The sequence below is a fragment of the Stigmatopora nigra genome, chromosome 10, assembly GCF_051989575.1.
Source record: "Stigmatopora nigra isolate UIUO_SnigA chromosome 10, RoL_Snig_1.1, whole genome shotgun sequence".
Lineage (NCBI taxonomy): Eukaryota > Metazoa > Chordata > Actinopteri > Syngnathiformes > Syngnathidae > Stigmatopora > Stigmatopora nigra.
The window spans coordinates 7,660,782-7,684,654 of NC_135517.1; the positions used below are offsets into that span (position 1 = coordinate 7,660,782).

The 23,873-nt window shown below is 37.9% G+C and overlaps 1 protein-coding gene across 4 annotated transcripts in view; it reads left to right on the top strand.

Moving 5' to 3' along the window:
• The first annotated feature begins 565 nt into the window (after positions 1 to 565).
• Positions 566 to 23,873, top strand: part of acap3b (ArfGAP with coiled-coil, ankyrin repeat and PH domains 3b) — a 38,207-nt gene continuing 14,899 nt past the window's right edge. For all 4 annotated transcript variants that reach the window (XM_077725511.1, XM_077725508.1, XM_077725510.1 and 1 more), the window contains exons 1-9: positions 566 to 777; positions 17,727 to 17,784; positions 20,003 to 20,122; positions 20,511 to 20,564; positions 22,477 to 22,535; positions 22,822 to 23,005; positions 23,166 to 23,210; positions 23,333 to 23,428; positions 23,552 to 23,626. In XM_077725511.1, coding sequence (XP_077581637.1) covers positions 731 to 777; positions 17,727 to 17,784; positions 20,003 to 20,122; positions 20,511 to 20,564; positions 22,477 to 22,535; positions 22,822 to 23,005; positions 23,166 to 23,210; positions 23,333 to 23,428; positions 23,552 to 23,626 — 738 coding nt within the window. In that variant the 5' untranslated portion in view covers positions 566 to 730. The remainder of the gene's footprint in view (positions 778 to 17,726; positions 17,785 to 20,002; positions 20,123 to 20,510; positions 20,565 to 22,476; positions 22,536 to 22,821; positions 23,006 to 23,165; positions 23,211 to 23,332; positions 23,429 to 23,551; positions 23,627 to 23,873) is intronic.

A 23,873-nucleotide genomic window follows, 5' to 3' on the forward strand; every position in this document is an offset into this window, starting at 1 on the left:
GGAGAAAAAATATTGATTCGACATTTAGTGTTCTCATGGTGCTTAAACATTTACTCCAGCTATTTGCAGTAAAATGCATCTGGAGGACATGCTCGGTTTGGTCGCTTTTTGATGACATCACCATGTGAACTGGTAATTTGTTTTGTTTTCTGAGAAATAATTTAACAGCTCATTCGTCCATTATCACACATTATCAAAGCTAAAAAACAAACAAACAAACAAACAAACAAACAAATATCTAACAAAAAGCACCAAGCAATAATAAGGATTTTGTAGGGTTAGGGTTTATATCAAAAAGTTATAAATTGCACTCATTCAAATTAAAAGAAAATGTATTGACGTAAATGTACAACCAAACTTTGTTTTAAAATATGTAAAGAATAATAACATGAAAGTAATTTTTTTTTTACTGGATTAAGTTTAAAATCCCTTTTTTATCAAAGTCATTAGATTTACTGCAGTATCCACAAGTCGCCGCTAGTCGATGCTATTCTACTCCCACGTGGTCGCTCACTCCCAATTCAAACGCCCCCCCCCCCCCCCACCCCTAGTTGTAGTAATTCAGTCACAGTGCACTTCGATCGTCTTTTTAGTGTCAGGGTGCCACTGGGAAGAGGCTACGACGGAACTGGCGACCAGTCACCGAGCGTCTCCTCGGTTTATAGCAACAAGCCGCTGCGGGCGATGACACTGACACACTGAGTTAGGAATACACGACGAAGACGCAAAAATGACGGTGGATTTTGAAGAATGTATCAAGGATTCTCCCCGGTTCAGGTAAGACTGCTGCGCTAAAAAACGGCACGCCTTCTTTTACGCATGATTTTCCACCTCTCGATGGGCTGCATGCACCAACCAACAGGGTGGGCAAATCATGCATTCCTAAATGTCATTCAAAATGGAAATTCTATACTTATATCTATGTATATCATTTAGAATTATGCATTGCAATTTTGGCTCAGTTTGGGAGTGAAACGAATCAGATGCTTAGTCCAGTTTGGACCCTTTTTCTTATGATGGTGCTAGTTAGCTTATTGTCTACCGTTGACGTGGATAGACGTCCATTTCATTAAAACTGAAAGAACTGTCTGCAAATGCTCATGTCTTCGTGCCATTGACGTCCCCTGACGTCCAATCTATTTTGAGTGTCTCTGATTCCTCACTGGCAGCCTCTCCCAGTCAAAATGGAGTGAGCATCTAGTGCCGTCAATGACAGCCAATAAGTTATTTGATGCACTGAATTCATTCTTAAAACCGATTGTGTGCGCATCTCTGTGTATGTGTGTATGTGTATAACATGGCCTTGCTGCATCAGCAGGAATGTATGTAGAGTGGATGTCCTTGCAGCTGCATTTGTCTCCATCCTGGCCAAGCAGTCAGCAGGGACGTGAGAAAGATCTCTGCAGGGGTCCAAGCATTTTCCCAAAGAACTACTACAGCTGTTTTCCCACCCCCAACACCCCACCCCTTTCTTGCCTGTCCACTTTGGGTGTTGGAAGCTGCTCTACAGCCACGTGCGAGCCTGGCTTGTAAGCCTCTCATGCAAATGAATGGAAAAAACTAGCTTCATCACGTCAGGGTCTGCTGCCAATGTGTTGCTTCCCTCTAGTTCGCTTACAATCAAGTCTTCCTATAAACAGATGCAGGATATTGACACACTCTTTGCATTAGATGGCAAGGAGGATAGGTCACTGGAAGAGGTTGAAAAAGGCTCATACCTTCTGACATGATCCCATGTGCTATTTAGAAAAATCTGCAATGTCCTTTGGTTAAAAATGAGGTCATTATAAATGCTACTCTTTCATTTACACCCAACATGTAATGGATACTTGCAAATAGTTGTGGTAGACAACAATGTAGTTGCAACTCAGTGCTTTGACTTATGTCTCTCTAAACCTCCTAAGACCCAAACTCTCTCAAGGCATTTTATTTTCTCTTTGATATTTAGGCTGTAATTAGGCTTCAAATGAGCGTAAAAACCAAGAATTATCTTTGATGTCATAAGTGGACGCCAGGCCCTTGTAGTCCAAAATTTAACATAACTAAAAATGTGATGTCTACACGGTTTGTCATGCCGTAGGTTGCAGGAAGCTTTCCCCATGGCTAGAAAAAACGAAATGAACGGTTGCTCAATGTGCGGGGTTCGACAACTGGTCTTCATGAGAATTTGAAGTGAGTCACAGATTTACGCATAGACACAAAATAACCATTACGGAAACTCACATAATCTGTTTCAGCTAATTAGCAAATTGTCTGAAAGGCTGAACAAGGCTTGTTTATATACAGAAGGTGTTTAGTTTGGCAGGAAACATCAACTTGAATTGGTATTAATCCTTTTCTAAAAATATGGGTATGACTCAGTTTAAGATTGGTATGGCAACAAATCTTGAAAAAAAATCGGAGTGGAACTATATAAAAAAAACTGCATCGGAACACACTACATATTCGAGATTGAGATCACATGCAATTGTTTCCACTGTTCAAGGTCATTGTTTTTGTCTACATTATAATACCTTTGCTCCATATCTTGAGGCCACTTTCAACATGTTACAACATTAAAATGATGCTTGCTTGCATCAGGTTGGGCTCATACAATTTAATGGGAATTCTTCATCGTAAAAGGTGACCAAAGCGGGTTGGAATGTTTGAATTTGGGTAGTTTTCCTCTTTATTAGGGTGACGGGCTTCTTGGCTTGGGCTGTTGTGTCATTTTAGAAAAGCAGCTTGAGAGTCAGTGTTCTACCTTGCCTAGTGTTGCAGCACCTCCTATACTCCCACTCTTAGCAGGTCTTAACTTGTGCAACCTGTGTTTTTGCATGATTGAAAGGTATTGAAGGTATGGTGAGTATCTGTAACACAAATTTCTTTGTTTTGTCCATTTTGCCAATTTGTTAGTAAGTAAGTCCTCATTCCAAACTGAAATTAAATTCAGGAGAAATTCATACACCATTACAGAATACTTTGTTTAAAATTACAATGTTCCTTAACAATAGTTTTGTGTGTGTGTGCCCGTGTGTGTTTTTGAAAAGGGACGCACAACATTTCATTCTTTGCCGTCATACCTGTTGTTGAATGTCGTCTAACCTGCCAGGTGGCCGATAATCATATCATATCATCATTTTCGGAAGCTAAACCACAGTAGTTGGGATTATTCTAGTAAATAAACATACAGAAGGGTTTTCTTAAGCAGAAGGGTATTCTAGTATTTCAAAAAAGCAGAAGAACCGTGGAAGATGATGTCGTGTCGTTTCCCCAAGGATTTCTTTTGCCTCATCTAGAGTGGTTGCTATGGTTACTTGCAAGAAAAAAAAGCACAAGCGGTCACAATCTGTCTGTGTGTATGCATTTAAAAAGCTCGTTCTAGGTGGCCAAAAGCTTCAATGAGTAAACAAAAGACGGGCATTTTTTTTAATCAGTAATTTATTAAAATGCAATCATTTGTTTTGTATGATCATATTGATTGAGATTAATTTGATTTTCCCAAATGTACTTTTTATTGCTTTTGGAAATAAAGTACATTGCGAAATATTCTTTCCAATATCCTTATCATCTTTATTAAATACTACAATTGAAATTGTGAAGGAAAATCGTGAATAATCGTGAAAAGTGAAAATACTGTAGCAGATAATAGGGTGAAGTCCTCTTGACTGAAATTAATTTGATGGAAAATCTGTCGAGTATGTACTATGAATAAATCACGAAAGGGGATTCATAACTTGCTTAAAAATGTTGGAAGTGCCACGCTGCCACCTCACATTTACTTTCCCGACATGACTTTAAAAGCTCGTATGTATTTATTGGCAGATTAAAGTGCCCTTTCAAAGCTCTGGATTCGAGTAGGTGCCGTACTTTTGTATAAAAATCTGGATTATTTCCTGCACCATTATTTTTAATCCTGCATATCATCTCTTCACCTGTCTGAGATAAAGCTGTACAGTGGTGGGCCAACTGGCTAAAATATGGAAATACAGCGACCCAAGTGAGAGACTTAGAAAGTTGTCTGCCAACAAAGTGCTGGAATCTGCAAAGTATCACGGGATAAAGTGACAGAAGAATGAAGTTCTTTTTCCATACAATGTACTTGTCTGCTTAAAAGTATTTCAGAGGAGAAAAAAAAAACACTTTCAAATCCCCCATTGACCTTTAGAACCTCGCTCGAAATAGACATCCACAAACATTAAGAAGGATTCAGACCACTCACATTAAATTTGCTTAGTCCTAACTCGAGGATGTATTCTTGCACAAACATGCTTTCACAGGAAAATGTCATCACGTTGACCTAGAATCATCCAACTGCTCATATGTATATGATAAAGATAATTTGAGAATGCACAGCTTTGTTTAGGAATTCTGCATTTTCTATAAATTGCTTGCCCATAAATTTAATAAATACCATCAATGAAACATCGGATATAATCTCAAGGGATTTGCAGTACGGAGATGTATGTAGATTTTCCTTTGACAGTATAGTGAGGTCAAGCAATTACATTTTTTTTACTTAGTCCCTTTTATGATTACAATGCCTTGTGTTTGTGTGTGTATTTCATATGGCTTTGCTTTTACCCCGATTATGTTGATCTAATCTGATCTCGAATGAATTTTGATTTTGTCTTAAAGCGGGTGGCTCGAGTGGTTAGCGTGTCGGCCTCACATTTCTGGGGTCAAAGGGTCAATCCAGGGTGAGTCCTCAATCTGAGGAAAATGTTCTTCCTGGGCTTCTGAGGGTTGAATGAAAGTAACTTTTGAACGAGCAGGCAAACTCTAGAACTTTCGTCACATTTTAGTGGCATAAGTACTTGGAAAATATCAAGAAGCTCCCTCTCACCAGAGCACATCAATGTGTCTTTGGCTATGCATGTAAAAAGGCAGAAGCTTCCACACAACTACATGAACCATTTCTGCTAGTTCAAAGACTTGTTGAGATGTTGTTTCACGGTGGAGGTTTGACTGAGTTCCAGCGTTTGTTCTGACAGGTTCCCTAGCATATTCACACTCACAGTTATATAAGTGTCTGACTACACCTTTGTGAAATGAATGTTCTCCTCTGACTGTTGCACAACCATGTGTGCAAAGTAACTGAATTGGAAATCAGGATGCTGCCTGAAATAGGTTAAGGAGCACTACATTTTCACTCATCTTACTGAACCATTAATTGCTGCTTATATTTCACTAGTTTAAAATATCTGCTGAGAATTGATATATGCAATCATATTTCATCATTAAGTATGGTATAGGTTTGATTTTCAGTACAACGTTACTGTCCGAATTTATTGGAGTGTAGGAAAAACGTGCATAAATTACCGCTAAATGTTTGAGATGTTTCTTTTTATTCTAAAATGTGTCACTATGTGACTGACCACATATTGATCTATTGGCCTTCTTATCAGGCAAAGCACATTTAAAAAAAAAAAACAATTGTTTGTTTGTATAGTGTGTTTCTTTAAATGCATTTTTTTAGTGTTGTCAGATTTAAGTAGATTTTCCTGATCTTTTATACTTGTGATTTTCTTGACAAAAGTTTTCATTGGTTAGTTGGGACTCAATTAACGTTGATGAACAATGATCCTAATGATGACCGGCAATCGGTCCTGTGTGTGTAGTCTGCGTTTCGCCCTAAATCCACCCCCGTTGTGACCCTTAACAAAAAACCCAATATACTGGTGAAAACTGGTAAATTGATCTATGGAGTATGGTCAGAAATAGCAACAAAACCTAGAATGAATTGCCCTGTCTGACTGAACGCACAATTAATGAATCCATGTGCCATGGATGAGCTGAATACATTTTGTCGCATAGTCTTTCCATGCGCGTGGGACACACATTAGCTTTACATCATTGCAGCACGTGGGCACTTCATGAATCCACGACGAAGCAGCTTTGCTGCCACTCAGCTGCACGTGCTGCTGCGGGGACTTAGTATGGAGGCCATATATGAAATAGGATTATAAGCAACCACACTCTGATTAAATCAACTGGATAGTCAACACACAACATGAACGCTCCCTCACAGTCACCTTCACACTAAGCAATTGAGTTTAATGCTTATGTATAAACACTTTGTTTCCCATAAATACATTTATGTTATCTTTAAAGGTAAATTTGTTCTGTGACAACGTTTGCTATGGCATGAATTTGACCTCTGGACAGTGTACTTTCTTATTGAACTGTTTTTGTGTGTGGTCAACTTTTTTTTAATCTTCAACTTGCATTTAAAACTTCCTTACGTATCGTATCAGTTTGGATTCAGACAAATAGTAAGCGTTATGGAATAAGTCCGGTGACGAACCCATTTGTTGAGGTCAGAAACACATATTTTTGTGTTTTATTTGTTTTGTTGCCTCCACCACTAAAGTGATTGAAGTGCGTCTTTGTCTGCTCTCAAGTCGGAAATCATCTGGTGGCATTTAAGTTTCCTCCACTTAAAAAGGACAATCTCACTCAAGTCATCGATCGCTCTTGCTCTTCTGTCATCATCTTTATACAGCATATCTGTTGTGTGTTCACCTCCTTGATGTGATTTGGAGAGAGGCTTTGAATCATCAGGAATTGATTAGATGACTTCCTTTTGTGCAGTCACTGTGATGTGAATGCTTGTAGAAATTGCTTGCAACTCTAAAAGTATGTGACAGGAAATTAAGGCTGCTAGTTTAGATGAAGATGACAGTTGCATTATTGATGGTCAGATTCAGATTGTGTCTAGAGACAAAGTTTAAACTGGGAGATTTACTTTTACTTGCAGACGTCTCACATCTGGAATCCACTGGATCGATCTCCTCGAATTTGGAATATAGTTCATTCGATTTATTGGCGCTCTGCTGTTTGGTTCGCAACACTATGGCTTTCCTCACATCTCTATTTTCCTTTTTATTGCTCTTGTCTCATGTTGTAACCAATTTTGTTTCTCTCTTTCCCTCCATGTTGATGGCTGTGCGGTGAAAGCAAAGCACTTAAAGCCTGACGAACATTCTCTTCAGTACACATGTTCCTCCCTTGGTTTAAATTCCTGATCATTCCTTGGTGTGTCATCATTGATCATGCTTCTTCCCAGCAGCTCTGACCGTCACTGATCCCAAAAGCAGCATGGCGCCGAAACCACGAGTGTGATTGATACATGAAAAGAGCTGATTTTACTTTCAGAGACTGCCGAATTGCATTGTCATGTTTCTTTTTACTACATTCTCCAGCTTTTCTTCAGACTTCTGTGGAATTCCTTGTAACCAAATGAAAACATTCTTTCCTACGTGCCGTCTCAGCAGTCCCACACTTCCTTGGGTCCATCCTCGTCACCCCCTGCTCCTTTTTCACATGGGAGAGCACATCTTCATTCTTTAATCTTAACCCAATGGGAAAATCCAACCAGCCGAGTACAGTGCGGAAGTAATTATAATATTGCTTTGGTATATGCATGCAGAGTCACGAGGGGAAACCCAATGAGTAAATACGGATTTCCCATTGGGCGCTCCAGATGTATGCGGAGGTTGTGTTAGAGAGATTTTGGGCCGCAGTGGAACAAGATTAAAATTCACATCTGTGTCAAACAAGCAAAAGTTTCACGGTAACTGCTAAAGCAAGTTGATTTTTTTAAAGTTACTCCTAGATGTTATTAATGAACTTGTAATTGTACAAGCTGCTGCGTTTCAGAATAGTTTTGACCCCATATTCATTTTTGTATAACATTTTGCTTTCGTCATCAATAGAATTTCAGGATTGCATCAAGACGTGTAAGCTGCAGTTAAAATGAGTAGTTGGCCCATTTACTGTAACATCATGTCTCGTGTTAGAACAGCTGATCCTCACCGTCTAAACACGTAGCAAAGAGTACGCCAAAACAGAGGATTTTAGAGACTTTTCGAGCAAACACGATTTGAAAATGTTGTCGAGATCAATTCCAAATGTAAGGAGATTCACATAGAAAACATATAATAATCTCTAAAAACACGTTTTACGAACAAGTTGAGTACTTGGGTTGATCTGACTTTTTTCCTCTGCTTATAAATTGTTCCCTGTACATCCCTACATAAGGCGTTACAAGAAAATGTTGCACAATGTACCCGTATCTTCAGAAATAAATGACTAAAAGATTGATACACATCGGTAGATTTCTACATTGAATGGTTTATTGCACATGCTTCTAACAATACTATGTACAATCTTAGATGAGGCCCAGTATTCACTTAATTTATATATCTGACAGACAAGAATTCTTTGTATCTGTCATTGAACTCTCAGAAGAAGGAAGGCCCCAGTCTTTATTCACCGGCATTACTTCGTGCTTAACTCCTGTTTACAATGTCCTTTGATTTTCTGGAACAAAGGCATTTCCAACTCATTCAACATAATTGCATTAGTGAACTCTGAACTCAACACATAACTTTAAAATCAACAATCCACATTTGCTACCGATGATGAACAACATCCGGTATTAAAAGTCGGACTGTGAACTACTATCATACTGTATATGTCCCTCGACCGTAACGTCATACATTCCATTTGTACGTTCCAGGCCGTAGTTCGCGCATAGTTTTGTTCTCAGACCACCCTGATGGTCTTGTAAATCTGTCGCGTTATTCTGTCGACCCCTTGACCTTCCCAATTCGCAGTAACGCGTGTCTCTCAACCCAGAACCATGCTAGTCTTAATTACTGTGCAGATTAGAGCTGCCATGTTTCTTTTTGATAATCACCTAGTTGCCCCTGAAGCTGTAAATCACCAATTTTGATATGATACAATTCAATTTTGATTCTGTAGTCAACAATAGGATATTTGACTAAACTACAAAATCTGCTATGACTTGATTCAAGGTAATTTGATTGATTGAACATTACATTATTTACACAGTTAACACAGTCTTTTCTTCTAAAGCAATAAAAAAGATGTTTTGGGCAATTTTAATGCTGAAACATTCCAGATATTTGAATGAAAGTAATTCTTTTTAACAAAACAGCATTTAAAAAAAATGATGATGCTCATCAATGTTTTGCATTTTGAACGATTTAAATTTGGTTGTATTTAACAAATCGTTTCATCCACCCAGATTGATTTATTGTTACATGCCTCTTCACTAAATATGTTAGAAATTAGTTTAGTATGTAAAAAGATCATGCTCAAAGGACTTGTAATATCATACTTAGTGTCACGGAAGGTAATGTGCTTGGGATGAATTGGTAAGGCAGGCCGACCCAAATGGACCATTCTCCTCTCGGCAAAGCATTGCGAACCTCTGTTGTAGTGTAAATGTTTATATCCGCCACGATTTGTGTGCTTAAGAAAAGCTCTGCGCAACCATTGTGTGTGGCCGCTCCAGCAGATTTCACTTCTTCAAGAAACACTCACAAGATAAGGCAACGTGCGTGCGTGCATGCATTTTTCATTGAACTAGCCATCAAACTTTTTAACATGTCATCCTTTACAATCTCATTCATCAAAGAAAACCTTTCATCTAAGTGGATATGCGTCATTTCTCTTTTTACGTCAGATTTCTTATAAATAAACCATCCATTTCATTCACGTTTTGCACGCTGCATGCATCAGGGAGTCATATGACACAAAATGTTCTTTTTTTTTCTTTTTATTTGTGCATTTTGAATTTCCGTAGTTTAAGAGCCAAGTGGAGTGTGTAGTTGTATCTAATAAATTGGCCAATGACAAGAGCTGGGCAATCCGTTCCCAAAAAATAATAATTTTTATTTTCACATGATTCGCATCATTTTTTAACACAACATAAAAAACTACAGTTTTTCATCTCATAGTTTTAAAGACTCAAGAGTGAAAATCAAAATAACCTGGCCCTTCAGTTCATTTTATACATGTTCAATTTATGTATTTAATTTTTAATGAAGTTGATATTTAAAAACAGGTTTTGACCAATTCATCACCAGTTCCCCCTAGTTGGCTCGGAAAGTTAGAAAATGGAATGCTTTGAATGAAAATCAATGAATATGACGTTATTATATTTACCAAACTGTAAAACAGGGATAGTAAAAAAAAAACTTAGGAGTATAATTGATACAATAAAGTAAAAAATATTCATTATACCAACAATGGCTCCATATACTTGTCTAATATGGCTCACATTTACATTTATACATCTTAGCATTGAAAGCAAATCAGGTTCTTACAAAACCCCACAGCTGATATAAACCATTTTGCATCATGTAAATGTGATACTTCCTGTTACCATTTGGGTTTGAACAGATGCTTCTCCTAATTCCAAATGTATGCACTTGATCACCACCGCTCAGTTATTCAGCTGACAACTGTGGCGTTTTAGTTTTCTTTTTACGTATGTGCAGACAAGTCCGTGCTGCTTTCAGGATTCCAATTTCTTTTCCTGCCTTTATGCTCAAGGCATGTGGGGGTGTAATACAGAGATGGCTTAGTCATCAATTTGGCGTCAACACTGTGTGCTGTGAACATTTTCTTTGCCAGAACTAAACACATTCATCAAAAAAAAAACAATATTCTTTAACTGGACAATGAGTCTACTTTATGGGGAAAAACATACAACCCCATTTTTTTTAAACCAATTCTACAACAACAATGGATATGATTCATCACAACTGCAAATGATTATAATTGCAGTCATTTCTATCCGGCTCATATAGTATAAGCTTATTTATTAAGTGTATTTTTTTATAAGATGCTGTTATTGTTGATGCAAACTTAACATATTTTCATTGTTACTGGCTAATCGTTTGATATTTATTTGGTTGTCTGGACTTCCTGTGAAGCTCCATCTCAGGCCAAAACAACCCACATATTTTGCAATAAGAAGTTGTCAGCTGGCTGTGGGCGGGATGCATGCTAAGACCACTGAAATAAATGATTGGGGGGAATAGGAGCGAGCAGTTTACACTACAGGAGGTCTTCTTCTTCCTCTTCGATTCTCATGCCGCCTGCGTCAGTGTGCATTTGACTTGATGCTCAATGGCCGCAGGGAGCCAAGTGAAGGTTACAGAGGTGGAGCTTTGACATTCGACTAGTGTACACACCAGTACATTTTCTCAAGTACTGTAAGCCACCAGATACATTTTGGACATTAGTGCTTTAGCTCTTTTTTTCCTAATAATTAGTGGTGTCTTTATTATAGTTGTTTTTGCTTCAGTGTGCTCCATTTTTACCATTGTACCTTTTCACCACATTCAGTTCCTCATAATCAGTGACGTCTTTTTGATTTTTCCGCACCCACTAGTTCCGGTTACCGTTTTCGGTTGGATGATTGTTGACTCCAGATGATTTCAAACCAGTTCACAAACAAATAATTCAAGTTACTTCAAATGCTTGAAGAATATTTGCCACCTCCTGCTGCATTGAGTCGGTGACTGTCCTAAAACTTAAAACTTGGCAGCACTGGGAAAAAAAACCTTTTAAGAGGCTCCCAAGTTCCTGCTGTCATTTTAATAAACTCTGTTTTGATCTGCTTTAGCAGAGTCACAGTCCTAGCATCATTCGTTTTTCATCTCTTTTTACCCGAATAAAGACGTGGGCAGTCATTCACCAAAAGTGGTGAGCGAGGATGTGAGTTCGCATTCCTTTTGTGTGTGTGTGAGTGCAGCGTGATCCAACATGATCAAGCCCTTGAGCTATATATGGTATCCAACAATTGAAAAAACTAAAGTAAAATGTCAAAATTATTGTCTTTGTAATTGGTTTAAAGCACTACATTTTTACAAAACAGCTATTTTATAATATACTAATTATTCATTAAAAACAAGCTTCGTTCATTCAATTGACAAAATAAGTTAAATTGAAGATTATTTTGCTTAGTTGTGAATAATAACACAGACAATAGCAGTAATGCATGTTTCCTGGTTGGTCCAATAATAAAAAACTCACTAAAATAGGGAATGTTGAAATACCATTGCAGTAATACCGAAATGAGTTTCCCAGTGTGCCTTCTGAAACGTATTCATATCGATATTTAAACATCAATTGACTGGCTGTACTACTTTGTTAACCATACATTTGGGAGCATCTGGAGTTGAAGGTTGCATAGTTATACACACTTGACGAGAGTTGAGTTATGCAGATCATTTTCAGTGTAATTTCATGACTCCCTGGAGTTTTTCTGACTCACATGTTGACAGCACATATAATGGAACTCATGTTAGACTTTTCCCCAGTTAAATCTCATCCCTCCTGTCTTGGCATTGAAAGCAAATGTTTCATTTTCCGACAAACTGGTGTCACATGGTTTGTCATACCGTCAAAATATGTTTGAAAGGGATAACTTGTGTCTGCTTCAAACTCGAAAGCCTTCTCGCACACTTCCTGTAGCCCTGTCCTTTGGAAATCATGATGTTTCCATTTCCCAATGTCCTTTGGCAAAAAAATTTAAACATTGAGTTCATAGAAAGTGCAGCAGATGAACTGTCTTCACACATGTATGTTCGCAGTCATTCTTTATTTAGTCATGTTAGCGCATCATTAACAGTGTTCATAAATGACCCATTGACAGATTATGTTTACATTACACGATCCATTGTAGATGGCATGCTGATAAACAACAGTGAAATTCTTTTTATCTGACAGATCAGCTCATTTATTGACATTTTCAGTAGAACTGCAAAATATATGTATTTAAAAAATATGGGTTTTATTTATGTTTGACACGATTTCGATGGAATTGGAGTTGGCAGTTACTGAGGTCAGTTGAAGTAATTTAGATGACCAGAATGGGAATAAAGTTACATTGGAAAATGAATGACTTCCGTTATCTTCGTTAGCAAGCTATTTTTTATATATGAAGAGTGTGATGCTTGTTTTGTTTATAGAGGAGGGGTTGGTGTTGGGGAGCAGTGAAGGCCCCCTTGTAAGCCTCGAATAAGATACCAGTGTTTGCCTTAACTAGCCAATGGTGCAAAAAGGCAGGGTGCTAAGGCGGGTGTGTGTTTCAAATGTGAGGATGCTTTATTAAAGCCTCTTTTGATGAAGACTGAGCTTATTTGTGAGCTCTTTAATGGTGTGCTGATTGTGCATTGACCTCACAAATGGTGCAATTAAATGCACAAATGAGTTTCTTGTTCTACTCCATTGTCAATTGCGTACACAGATACACTTATATATACTCCATCAGCAGACTTTACAGTAATAAAATTGATGACGCGCGCACACAAAGAACAATGAATCAGGTCAGTATTCAATATTTAAAAAGTAATTCAATGGAACTAATCTGTTTTCAATGTGTTGCTGATGCTTTATTATTGAGATTTTTCACACACAAATGCAACAATGTTCATATAATAAGACATTCTATATTTTGCAGAACAAAGAAAAAAGAGCTGAGATTCTGACACTGTCCCCATGCTAAAAAAAACACTTTCATCTATCTATTATCAGCAAACAAAGCAACTAGGCTATGGACCCTTGTACTTGAAAGCGAGTGTATTTTAGGGAGTAAAATTATTTCAGACCTTGGGAGATTCTTTTTACAATTATTTTAGGCAGTCATTTCAATGATGAAGGGAATGAAATGAAAATCATCTACCACAATGATTTGATTTAGGTTTGTTTCGATTTTTTTTGTAAAGAAAGAAACAATGTACCATTAATCTGACCTTGTTAGGTATTGGATTACTTTATGAAATCCCACGTATCTAACTATACTGCAAGCTCTGGGGAGTGGCAAAGAGATACCCAAGTGGAATCACATCAGACAAAGAGAAATTTGGTCAGTTAAAAAAGCGTGAGTAATGCTGATGCTTGTTACCATGGTGATTTGGGTCAATGAACGGTTGCCATGGTTGCCTCCCTTCTTGGAATTCTAAGATGGGGAGATTTTGACATGTTTGCCGTCTGAACTTGTGGGTGGAGGATGATGAAAGTGTGTAATTATAAATGAGAGTTTGTCTATCTGTGTGTATGTGCACATGCATGCACACTTTATGAATGCGGTCGAAGACAGACAGTACACGATTCCAAAGTTTTCATTTTAATCCCGATATGACATTATTAACTAAAGGATGGAAGGTCAGAAAAGGTTTTTGTTTCCAGTTTTTTTTTATTTCTGCAGTTAATCAGGCTTGGCAATCATCTTTCCATATCTAACAATTCTTTGATACTCTGACGCATGAAAACCTAGCAGATATCAACGTCACTCTGTGAATACCACATTCACTATATGTAAAGCAAATACTGCTATATTCTAATTTAATTGTAATTTCTTTGTCTTGGGCAGGTAAATGTAATATTCTTAACTGTTACAAGAGGAAACCATGCCAGATGAAGGTGTCAATCAGAATGCAACATGTGTAGAGTCAGTTAACGTCAGTTGGCTTGAATAAAAGTTAATGTAATTGCATTTGGATTCATTTTAAAAAATTAAATAAAATAAAAAACACATCCTCATGCCTTCTTTTGGGTGTGTGCCAATAACAAATTTGCTTAACCTTGGTTTTAAAACTATATTTTATAGTTTGTGGGCTTGTTTCAGGGTCTATGTCACTTCATGTTTGATTTAACTCGGAAAGATCTTTCATTTATCTTGAAATCTTTGAAATTCTGCCCTAATGTTTGCTCTAAAAGTTGTTTGGGGTGAAAGTAATTCTATATTGTGGATCAGTAGTTGGCTGATCTGTCAGATTGTGGTCCTAGTCCATTTGTTTGCCTGTCTGTGAGTTTGAGAAGGATTGCAATTGCAATCCATTCACCTGATATCTTTAAAAAAGAAATATAGGTCACTGCCCATCATAGCTTGATCTGCTGAGTCAGATCACAAATTCTGACAGATTAAAAAAGCAGGGATTACACTGTCCATCCAACTGTTAAAACTACAGTGAGTCATATCAATACAAAAACATCTGCATGTACACAACTGTACTTGTATTTTAAACCAATTCCAAATACTGCATTTTTGTTTCGACAAAGTCTTCAAGTCTTCTTATATGCTGACATTCCCTAGTCACATGTGCACACTCAGTCAATGTGTAATAGAAACCAACCATTTCATCTCATGTCTTGGCTGCTGATGTCCTGTTGCATGTGACCCATCTTGCCTCTGGGCTTAAGCTTGACTGGTATCAGAGGCCCTGTTTTTCCTGCTGCCCCTGTCCCTCTAGTCCTTGAACCGATGCTGATGTAGATAGGATGCCATGTGACACACCGAGTGTGCATGGCACAGCGGACCTCCAGATGTATGTGTGTGTGTGTGTGTTTTTGCACTAACGTGAAGAGATGCAAGAAGATATCCACGCAAGCCTCATGTAGACTGGGCACACATAAGGAGTGGCAGGACCAGAATATACTATGAAGGCTTGTTGAGCCTGTGAGTCTGCACATGGCGCAAGGGCACGTGAGGCTCCCCTCCCCCATTGCTGATGATGTTAGACTCTACTATATGTTACCACTGGCAACAAGCATGTGCCCATCCCCCCCTCTTCTGACTGGGCCGGTCGACTGCATCATCATCATCATCGTCGTTCGATGCTTCAGGTTATTCCTCATATGTCCACAAACACGTGTGAGCTATTAAAGTGGTCACAATATTTGGTACACCTATATACTGGCGCTGTCCAATTTATTAGCTTTGTATTGCTTCTATTCGAGAATTATGTCTGTAAAAAAAAAAAAAAAACAAAGAATAAATATCAGGTTGCATTCTAATAGGAAGCAAAAATGGGTATGGATGGTTGTTCATCTCTATATTTTGACATCAAACCGGTCTGTATGGTAAGAAATAAATAAATGAAGTATTGAAGACAACTAGGAAAAATACAGAGGATATTAATGAATTAATACATTTTGACTTGATTTTTATTACGTTATGTCTGTTTAATTTACAGAGATTCTACCTGATATTTGTCCAATGAATAGCCAATTTTATGTCTTTTTTTAGACACCCTTAATTCTGTATAGTCAATCTAACTGTGCTGTGGGATGTATTTCAAAGGTTAGGGATTTTTTTAAAAATGAGATTGGTTTTGTCAAAACTATTTTTAACATAGGTTTATTAAATGCATGGCCTTTTTAGCTTTAACCTCAATCCTTCAATCAGTTTTTCTCTTCATTTGAATCTCATATTTTATGTGGATATTTAGTATGTATACACAAACACACACACACACACACACACACAAACCGTCAAATATTGACTGATGACAAAATGAACTTTACAGCCTTGAGCATCTTGTTGAACACAAATTAGAGTCCCGAAAGCTCTATTTTGTACTTAACCTCGGTAGGGATGACAACCTTCTTAGTGTACTTATAGTTAAATCCACGTGCTTGTGCGTACACATGTTGATCCGTTGAAGCAGGAACAAAAACCATATTGAGAAATTGTCTGCCTTGGCGTCATCGTTAAGATGTCGGCCGCCACCTCTAGCGCACGTCTCATCGACAGTGTGCCGTGCGTGATAGTACTTGATTTAATGAGCTTATCCCCCACACCCAATAGCTCTTTGACATTGGGCTTGTTTGCTGTAAGCTAAAGGCATCACCACCATGCGGATGTGTTTGATTTATTGCCCGAGTGACGAGTAGCAAATGAGAGTTTATTTAATGGTAGACTTCACTCTGCATGTCAGCAACAGTAGTCAAGTGTAACAATGTACACAAACATCTGCATACACACAAGCCTCTGGTAAAGACCACACACATGCTTACGCTGCTGTGTCGGGAGCGTGTTGTTCTTGGGCAAATTGGATAAACACATTGGGCTTTTTTTTCCCTTCTGAGTGAGCCTGTGCTACCCTTAAGTATTGCAATAATGGTCCAGGCACAGAGAGGTGTTCTGTCAATGTTTTTCCTCAGAGAAGGTGTGTGAGGATTCAAGGTTTCGTGTTGTCTGATTGATATTGAACAGAGCAAGACATTGGAAATTAGTTTTAGCTGCAAATGTGGCTTAACTCGCTGTTTTCTTTGAATGGGGCGTTTTCACGTTTAAGAGAGGTGTAGATGAGGGTGGGCTTGGAATTTAATGGTGAGGTCATGACCATCCTCAAGGGTCCTGGTGTTATGATGAGCTTGTTCCTGCAGCTTATGAAGCAGGGTGGGGCGTTTGACGTTGCATGGAAAGGATACAATAAACTTTGGCTGATGTCAGTGTGGAATTCACTTGAGTCATAAAGATTTTACATCTTCCGTGGAGTTGATACTATTGGAGTGATTTGTTTTGTCTTTGAGACCTTTGTTGAGTGTGTGTGTCATGATCTGATAAGACAAAAAATCGAAACCCAGATGATTTATCGCACTGTGGTATTGTCCTTGAAATACCAGATTATAATGCTGACTTTATGTGTACTGAAACAAGGAGATATATCTTCATGTGATGTCATTCATCTTCCTACAGTGCCATTCTCACTAATATTAATCAGTGGGATTAATGATCAAGTTTGTATAAATGTATGGTGTCGCGTTGCATCTTAAATTGTTCTCGCTGCTACTTTCAAAGATGGATGGAAAAGTGATGATATTGCCATTTTTGGTATCAGTAACATTTAGAATCTAGTACTGAGACATTAGCTCTCAAATTTGGGTCAAATTTTCAAAAATATTTTTAGGGCTTGACGTCACAAATGTTCTTTTGGATCAACTAATACAAAATTTAAAAAAACCAGAAGTCACTCTCCAAAGTTTTATGGAACCTCATTTGAGAAGAATGGAAACATCTAAAAAGTCAACCTTTCAGTCTATTTCACTACCTAATGACCTATTGTATAATTTTGACACTTATAGATGTACCTTTATGTTTATAATTATTTTAGTAACTTTGTCTTTTATTGTTTTAGGGCCGGCATTGACGATGTGGAAACGGATGTGGTGGAGATCGAAGCGAAGCTGGACAAGGTACAGAATGATTTACAAAAATAATAATATCTATTTTTTTACTGTATAGGATTACTAATACAAATAGCTTTTTCTCTGACTGAATCATAATGTCTTGCTGGAGAATTTCATCAGTTTCTAGCTGATGTGCAAGCTAATTGGTTTTCTTTGTCCTGGGTCGATTAAAACCAGATGGACACTGTTATGTTCAATTGCTTTGTGTGCAGCTTAAAAAAATGGAAAGCACAGCTCAAATGTTTGGAGCGTTTTGAAGAAGGATTTCGGTTGCCTGTTGTTGCTCCATTGCTGATCCTGACTGTGTCAGCCGGCAGCGTAATGTACAGATTTCTAGCTGTCATCCACCTATGGTGAATTGGTTAAAAGTCAACTTGACATGCAGAATCCATTTCTGAATGTGTTATGTTATTGTTCTTTTAATGCAAAGTTTTTCAACCACTGTGTGCACTGGTGAATCATCCACTTTTACTTAATTGAAGAAACAGTGATTTGTTGTTCTAAAAAGGTTGAAAAAAACCCACTGCTGTAATGTAATTTAGGGCTCTTTGTAAAGTCAAAGTGCACAACTAATTGTCCTCTGGGAGTCTCAGAGCTGACGTAATGTCTCTCTCGATAAACTAATAGATTTGCAGCGTCAGACTGCATTAACTTAAGTAGAATAGATTACATCATGACCCCGTTATCTTGATTATTTATTGTGATGCAAAGACCAGAGTGCTAAAATGCTTTGTTTGCACATATTATTATATTCTTTTATGTTTAATTGATAACAAATATCAACCCTAGTGGGCATATTTCTATATGGTAAGTAACATTTTTCTTGGGATTTTGCTATTCCATTGACGGAATTGTTGTCAAAGAACACAAGCAATACTGTTTTATTTGAGCATATGTAGCAATCCGACTCCTATGTGGACCCCTGTGGTTCTTTCAGCCCATTTGTTGACAAGTTGACACATATAGTGTGCCTGTAATGGCCATGTTGAGACCCTGGGGGCTCAGGGAGCACACTATGAGATCACATTCTCCCCCAGTAACCACCTCACCAGAGGAGGCCAGGAATCACTGTTGCATGGATTCAAACATAAACACATGACAATGTACATATAATCTAAATGATTTGTGTCTTATGTGCATTTTACTTATGTACATATATCCATGCAAGAGGTACTTAGGCATTTCAACATACTATGTGGTATTTTACTACGTCTGTCCAATCCAAAGTAAGCAATATTCTCTGGAAGCATCCACCAAACTACACTACAGTATATCACATTTCATTATGCTTACAAGCTTTTTACACTCAATCAGATGATTTAACGATTTATTTACCCGATTTATGCGTAGCTCTTATGTTTTTACCAATAATTTTTTTTCCGTGCGCTTAAGACTGTCATTCTGGTGCCTTTCTATTACCCACAAAGTACCACACTCCATTCCTGAGCTGGACCCCATAATTAATATGTTCACACTGTCAAAAACAATTTCTTACTCTGCAATTTACCATGGTGTATTAAAATTCTGTTCAATTATTTAACCCCCTGCATTCCTAGTTTGGAATTACTTAATCAACAGACTTTTTTTCTAGCCTTTCCTTTAAAAAAACAACAACATTTATCCATATTATTTTTATAGTTCTTGTTAATGTTGTCAAAAGGAAGGAACTAAAAGAATATTACCACATTTTTAAAAATAAAAATTCCTAACTTAACTCCTAAATTAACCAAAATTATTATTGGGACAGACAGAATTGTGAAATATATTTTTTAGAACCAAACTATCTCTACAAAAATGCTGATTCTCAGTTTACTTTGTTTACAAACTCAGTCATACCTGAATCTCACTTGTAAATCCTACTTCGGTTTGTAATACAAACCAAAACAATTACAGATATTGCTCGTAAAATTAAATATTAAAAATTGCCGCTCTCATAAATCAAGGACCCCTATACCTCTTTAAGTATACTAGTTATGAACAAATTATTGTGTTACAGTCATACAACAGAAGACTAACTTTCGTTTGCTTGTCACCAGCATCTGTACTAACAGATGTGTGTTTTTTGTGTGACTGACCTCCAATCTACTGCGGCTTTGTTTGATTTATGTAATCACTGCGCCTATTAATACCCCTGTGTTGTATTTTGTAAAGCATGAGAATTTTGAAATAGAACATGCCCTCAATGGTTTATTTAAATGTCCATTTTTGTATTTGCTCCCCTTAGCTGGTGAAGCTGTGCAGCGGTATGATCGACGCCGGCAGGACCTACGTCAGCGCCAACAAGCTTTTTGTTAACGGCATCAAGGACCTGTCGCAGCAATGCAAGAAAGAGGAAATGATATCGGTGAGTGAGCACACGCCCCTTCTGTTGTCATGTCTAATACAAACGTACAAATGTAGGTCAGAGTCACCTTCTCCTAGAACCATCAGTCTGGCTCTCATAAGGGCAAATCAACAGTTCCCCACATGAATCAAACAAGTAGAGCTGTACAAACAATGTTGTCTAGACGGGGAGACGTCCAGCTTTACTAAGCGGGACTTGCGACCGCATACAGTTTTGAAGATGTTTGTGCTTATGTGGCCATATGCTACATCATGAAAAAAGATGGAGCCTTTGTTTTGGTTAAAACATTTGGGAGTATAAGGGCGTTCCCTCACTGACTTTAGCTATTTCTCCATTGTGGCTATTAAATTAAATATACTTGCTTTATTTCATATGCATGTGTGTGCAGGATTGCCTTGAAAAGTGTGGAGAAAGTCTCCAGGAGATCGTCAACTATCACATGGTAAGAATCGGATACTTTACAGTGTTGTGTCAGCATTAATCTACTCCCAGACAGAATTTTAAACACGGAAGCTCAATTTGTGTCTGGTCCTCAAAAGGGGTTCAAATGCAAGGGGGCAAAATACAGCTCCTCTTTGCATGTCAAAATGACAAAGAAATTCACGTTACAAAACTCTACAAACACATGCATAGGGGGCAATTTGACAGGGTTTCAGTCTGTAATCCCAATAACGATGTTTCTTACGTGCAAAAAAACTGCAGAAGATCCTCCATCCGGACTACTATGATGTTTTTGCTTGGTGGTGCTTTTGTGCACGTGTTACACGTTTCTTTAAGCATTTTTGAAGGGGCACCCATACTTTGCGGAAATGCACTTATTGCTGGGGGTCCCGGTCCCCATTAACAGCGAGGGAACACTGTATTCATAAGTATGAGGTTTCTTTTTCCCTCTTCAGTTCTATCCTCCGCCGCTGTTTTTGTAGACACTTTTTTGGAATATTTTTGACTACAAGAAAAGTTAGTGTGATCCAGATGGCCGACTTTGAGGGCTTATAGTTCTTGCCCTTTACTGTATTCATTTGGAAACTGACCAAATTTGCGCCAAACTTCATGAATTTGAATCGTTTTGTACTGCATCCAAACATGTGGTATTTGCTTACCCACAGCTGTTCTGTATTCTTGGACTGTCGTTTGACATTCGCAATAGCGAGCAGGGAGGGTCTTTGAACGTGACATTAGTGCTACGAGGCAATACGAGTAGACATGATGATATGTGGGGGTCACGCCCAGCAGGGCACCATAATCCAAAGCAGGTTTGGGTGGAACTTTTGGATCACCAATGTTCCTTCTAAATAAGTGTGATGGAGCTGCTTTAGATTTCACTGAGTGGGCTGGCAAATTTACCATCATGGAAAGTACCAAGCATTCCAAAGCTCAGCACTAATTGTCCTGTAACTGGAATTTAACTTGTTATATTCCCAGACAAGAGAATAATAACCAATTTGCTGACGTCCGTAAGAGAAACAGGAAAAGTTAGTCATGGTAGTCTAACACATCTTACAAAAATGGGTGTTATTCAGTGTAAACAGAGGTTGTTTTGTCCACATATAAAACTGCCCCTACAAAAATGATATTGTCAGCTTGTTTACCAATCTCACAAAGTGTCCTGTAATGCTGTGTTCCCACCACTCCCAACATCATTACTAAAGCTGATATTTTTTTTTATAGTTTTCCGAATGATTTAGCTTAATTAATGTTAATTTAATTTTTCCGGCTATTGTCCGTGGCATTCTATGGAGGCAATGTTGGTCCAAAAGCAACTTGTAGGGGGAACATTTTACACTTAACTTGGAGTTTTTAGTGATACATTTCTTTCCAAATGACCTTAAAAGTTTTGAGACAATAAATTGCAGTTATAGCAAAAACAATGAATACATTCTCCAACCACGATATACGACATTCATATGCCACTTAAGTGGACTGCAGCTTCTATATAGATAATAATCTTCCATTTAGACTTTTATTAGACTTGTATTACTTAAACGATAAATTTGTATAGGTGATTTTAATATGCTTGAAGTCCCAACTTGGTGAATAACAAACATCTGTGACTTATTTGACCACTTCTCACTCACACACGAAGAGGTATTACACAAGTTGGAAATATCCCGTGTGTACCATTGTTTTTTTTATTTTTCATTTAATGTCTCCACCCTTGAAATATGTAAGTATCCTGTTACCAAAGGGATACAAGTTTCTACAGCCATCTTGTGGTAAACAGAGGGAATTCCAACTTGAGCTACCCAATGACATGTTGACTGATGATGATGCCAAGGCAATAGTTAACACATATGGAATTCCCCTGGCTTATGATAATAATAATAATTTCTATTTTTCCCTTCTTTTTTCCACAGATTTTGTTTGACCAGGCTCAAAGATCAATCAAGCAGCAGCTTCATGCATTCATAAAAGAGTAAGTGTTAGGTTCTCACTGTGTGGAGTTTGCATGTTCATCTCAAGCCGCAAAGCCTTGTTGGGATGTTCAAATATCAAATCAAATCATCAATACAAAAGCCTTTACTATTGTCATTATACAACAGTGTCTTCTAACAAAATTAGTGCTAGGTGTTTCCCAGTAAAAACATAATTAAGTCATTTAAAAAGTCCAAGCAAGATAATTCTAATATATTGCACAATCTAAGATATTGCACATTGTAATTGCATTGTTATAACCCAAGTGTGCCATGCATCTCTGCTAGTGACGTGCGCAAGTTCAAGGACACCAAAAAGCAGTTTGATAGGGTCCGAGAGGACATGGAGTTGGCTCAGGTGAAGAACGCCCAGGCCCCCAGGAACAAGGTCCACGAGGCGGAAGAGGCCGCCCAGGCTCTTGTCCTCAGCCGCAAAGCCTTCCGGCACCTGGCCCTGGACTACGTTCTGCAGGTTGGTCTCACACACTCTCTACAGCTACTCGAAATCGAAAGCCCTGAAACCAATCCACACATAATTCACATGACAGAAGACACATTTTGGGTGGTTAAATACCTAAAAGTCTTCTTCAGACAAAAGATTGACACCAATCACCTTGTCCTTTACTTGGCAGATTAATGTGCTTCAAGCCAAGAAGAAGTTTGAAATTCTGGATGCGGTGAGTAACCTCTGTTTATCCAGCTTAGCTTCACATTTATTGTTACATTTTTTGTCATGTCAAGGGACAAATTTGTGATTGGATCATCTTAAAAGTGACTGCTTCTCTCTCTGTCCGTGCAGATGCTGTCCTTCATGCGTGCACAGTACACTCTTTTCCAACAAGGCTTCCACATTCTAGATGAGATTGACCCCTATATGAAAAAGCTGGCTGCCCAGGTGAGGAAGACCAAAAATGGCAAATTATATACTTTCAACTAAGGTTTTATTGTAGTCTGGTGTTGTTTTTTCTGCTTTCATTTCCTTGTGCCTGCCTCAATTTTTGTGCTCTACTTTGTGCAGCTGGATCAGCTCGTCATTGATTCCGCAGTGGAGAAGAGGGAGTTGGAGCACAAACATGCCCTCATTCAGCAAAGAGTGAGAGAAACATTTAATTGACTTCTTACTTGATAACTATCAACTTTTCTGTCAAACACATTTAACATTTGTTAAAAAATAATAATAATAATAATAATGTGACTTCCAAATGTGAGCCAGATATTTTCTGAGGGTATTTTAGTATAGTAGAAAAATCACAGTTGGGACAAAAATTTAAAAATTAACTGAATCAACTGTTTTATTTTGTTGTTGTAATTGCATGCTAAAAGCAACAACCAGGTCATTT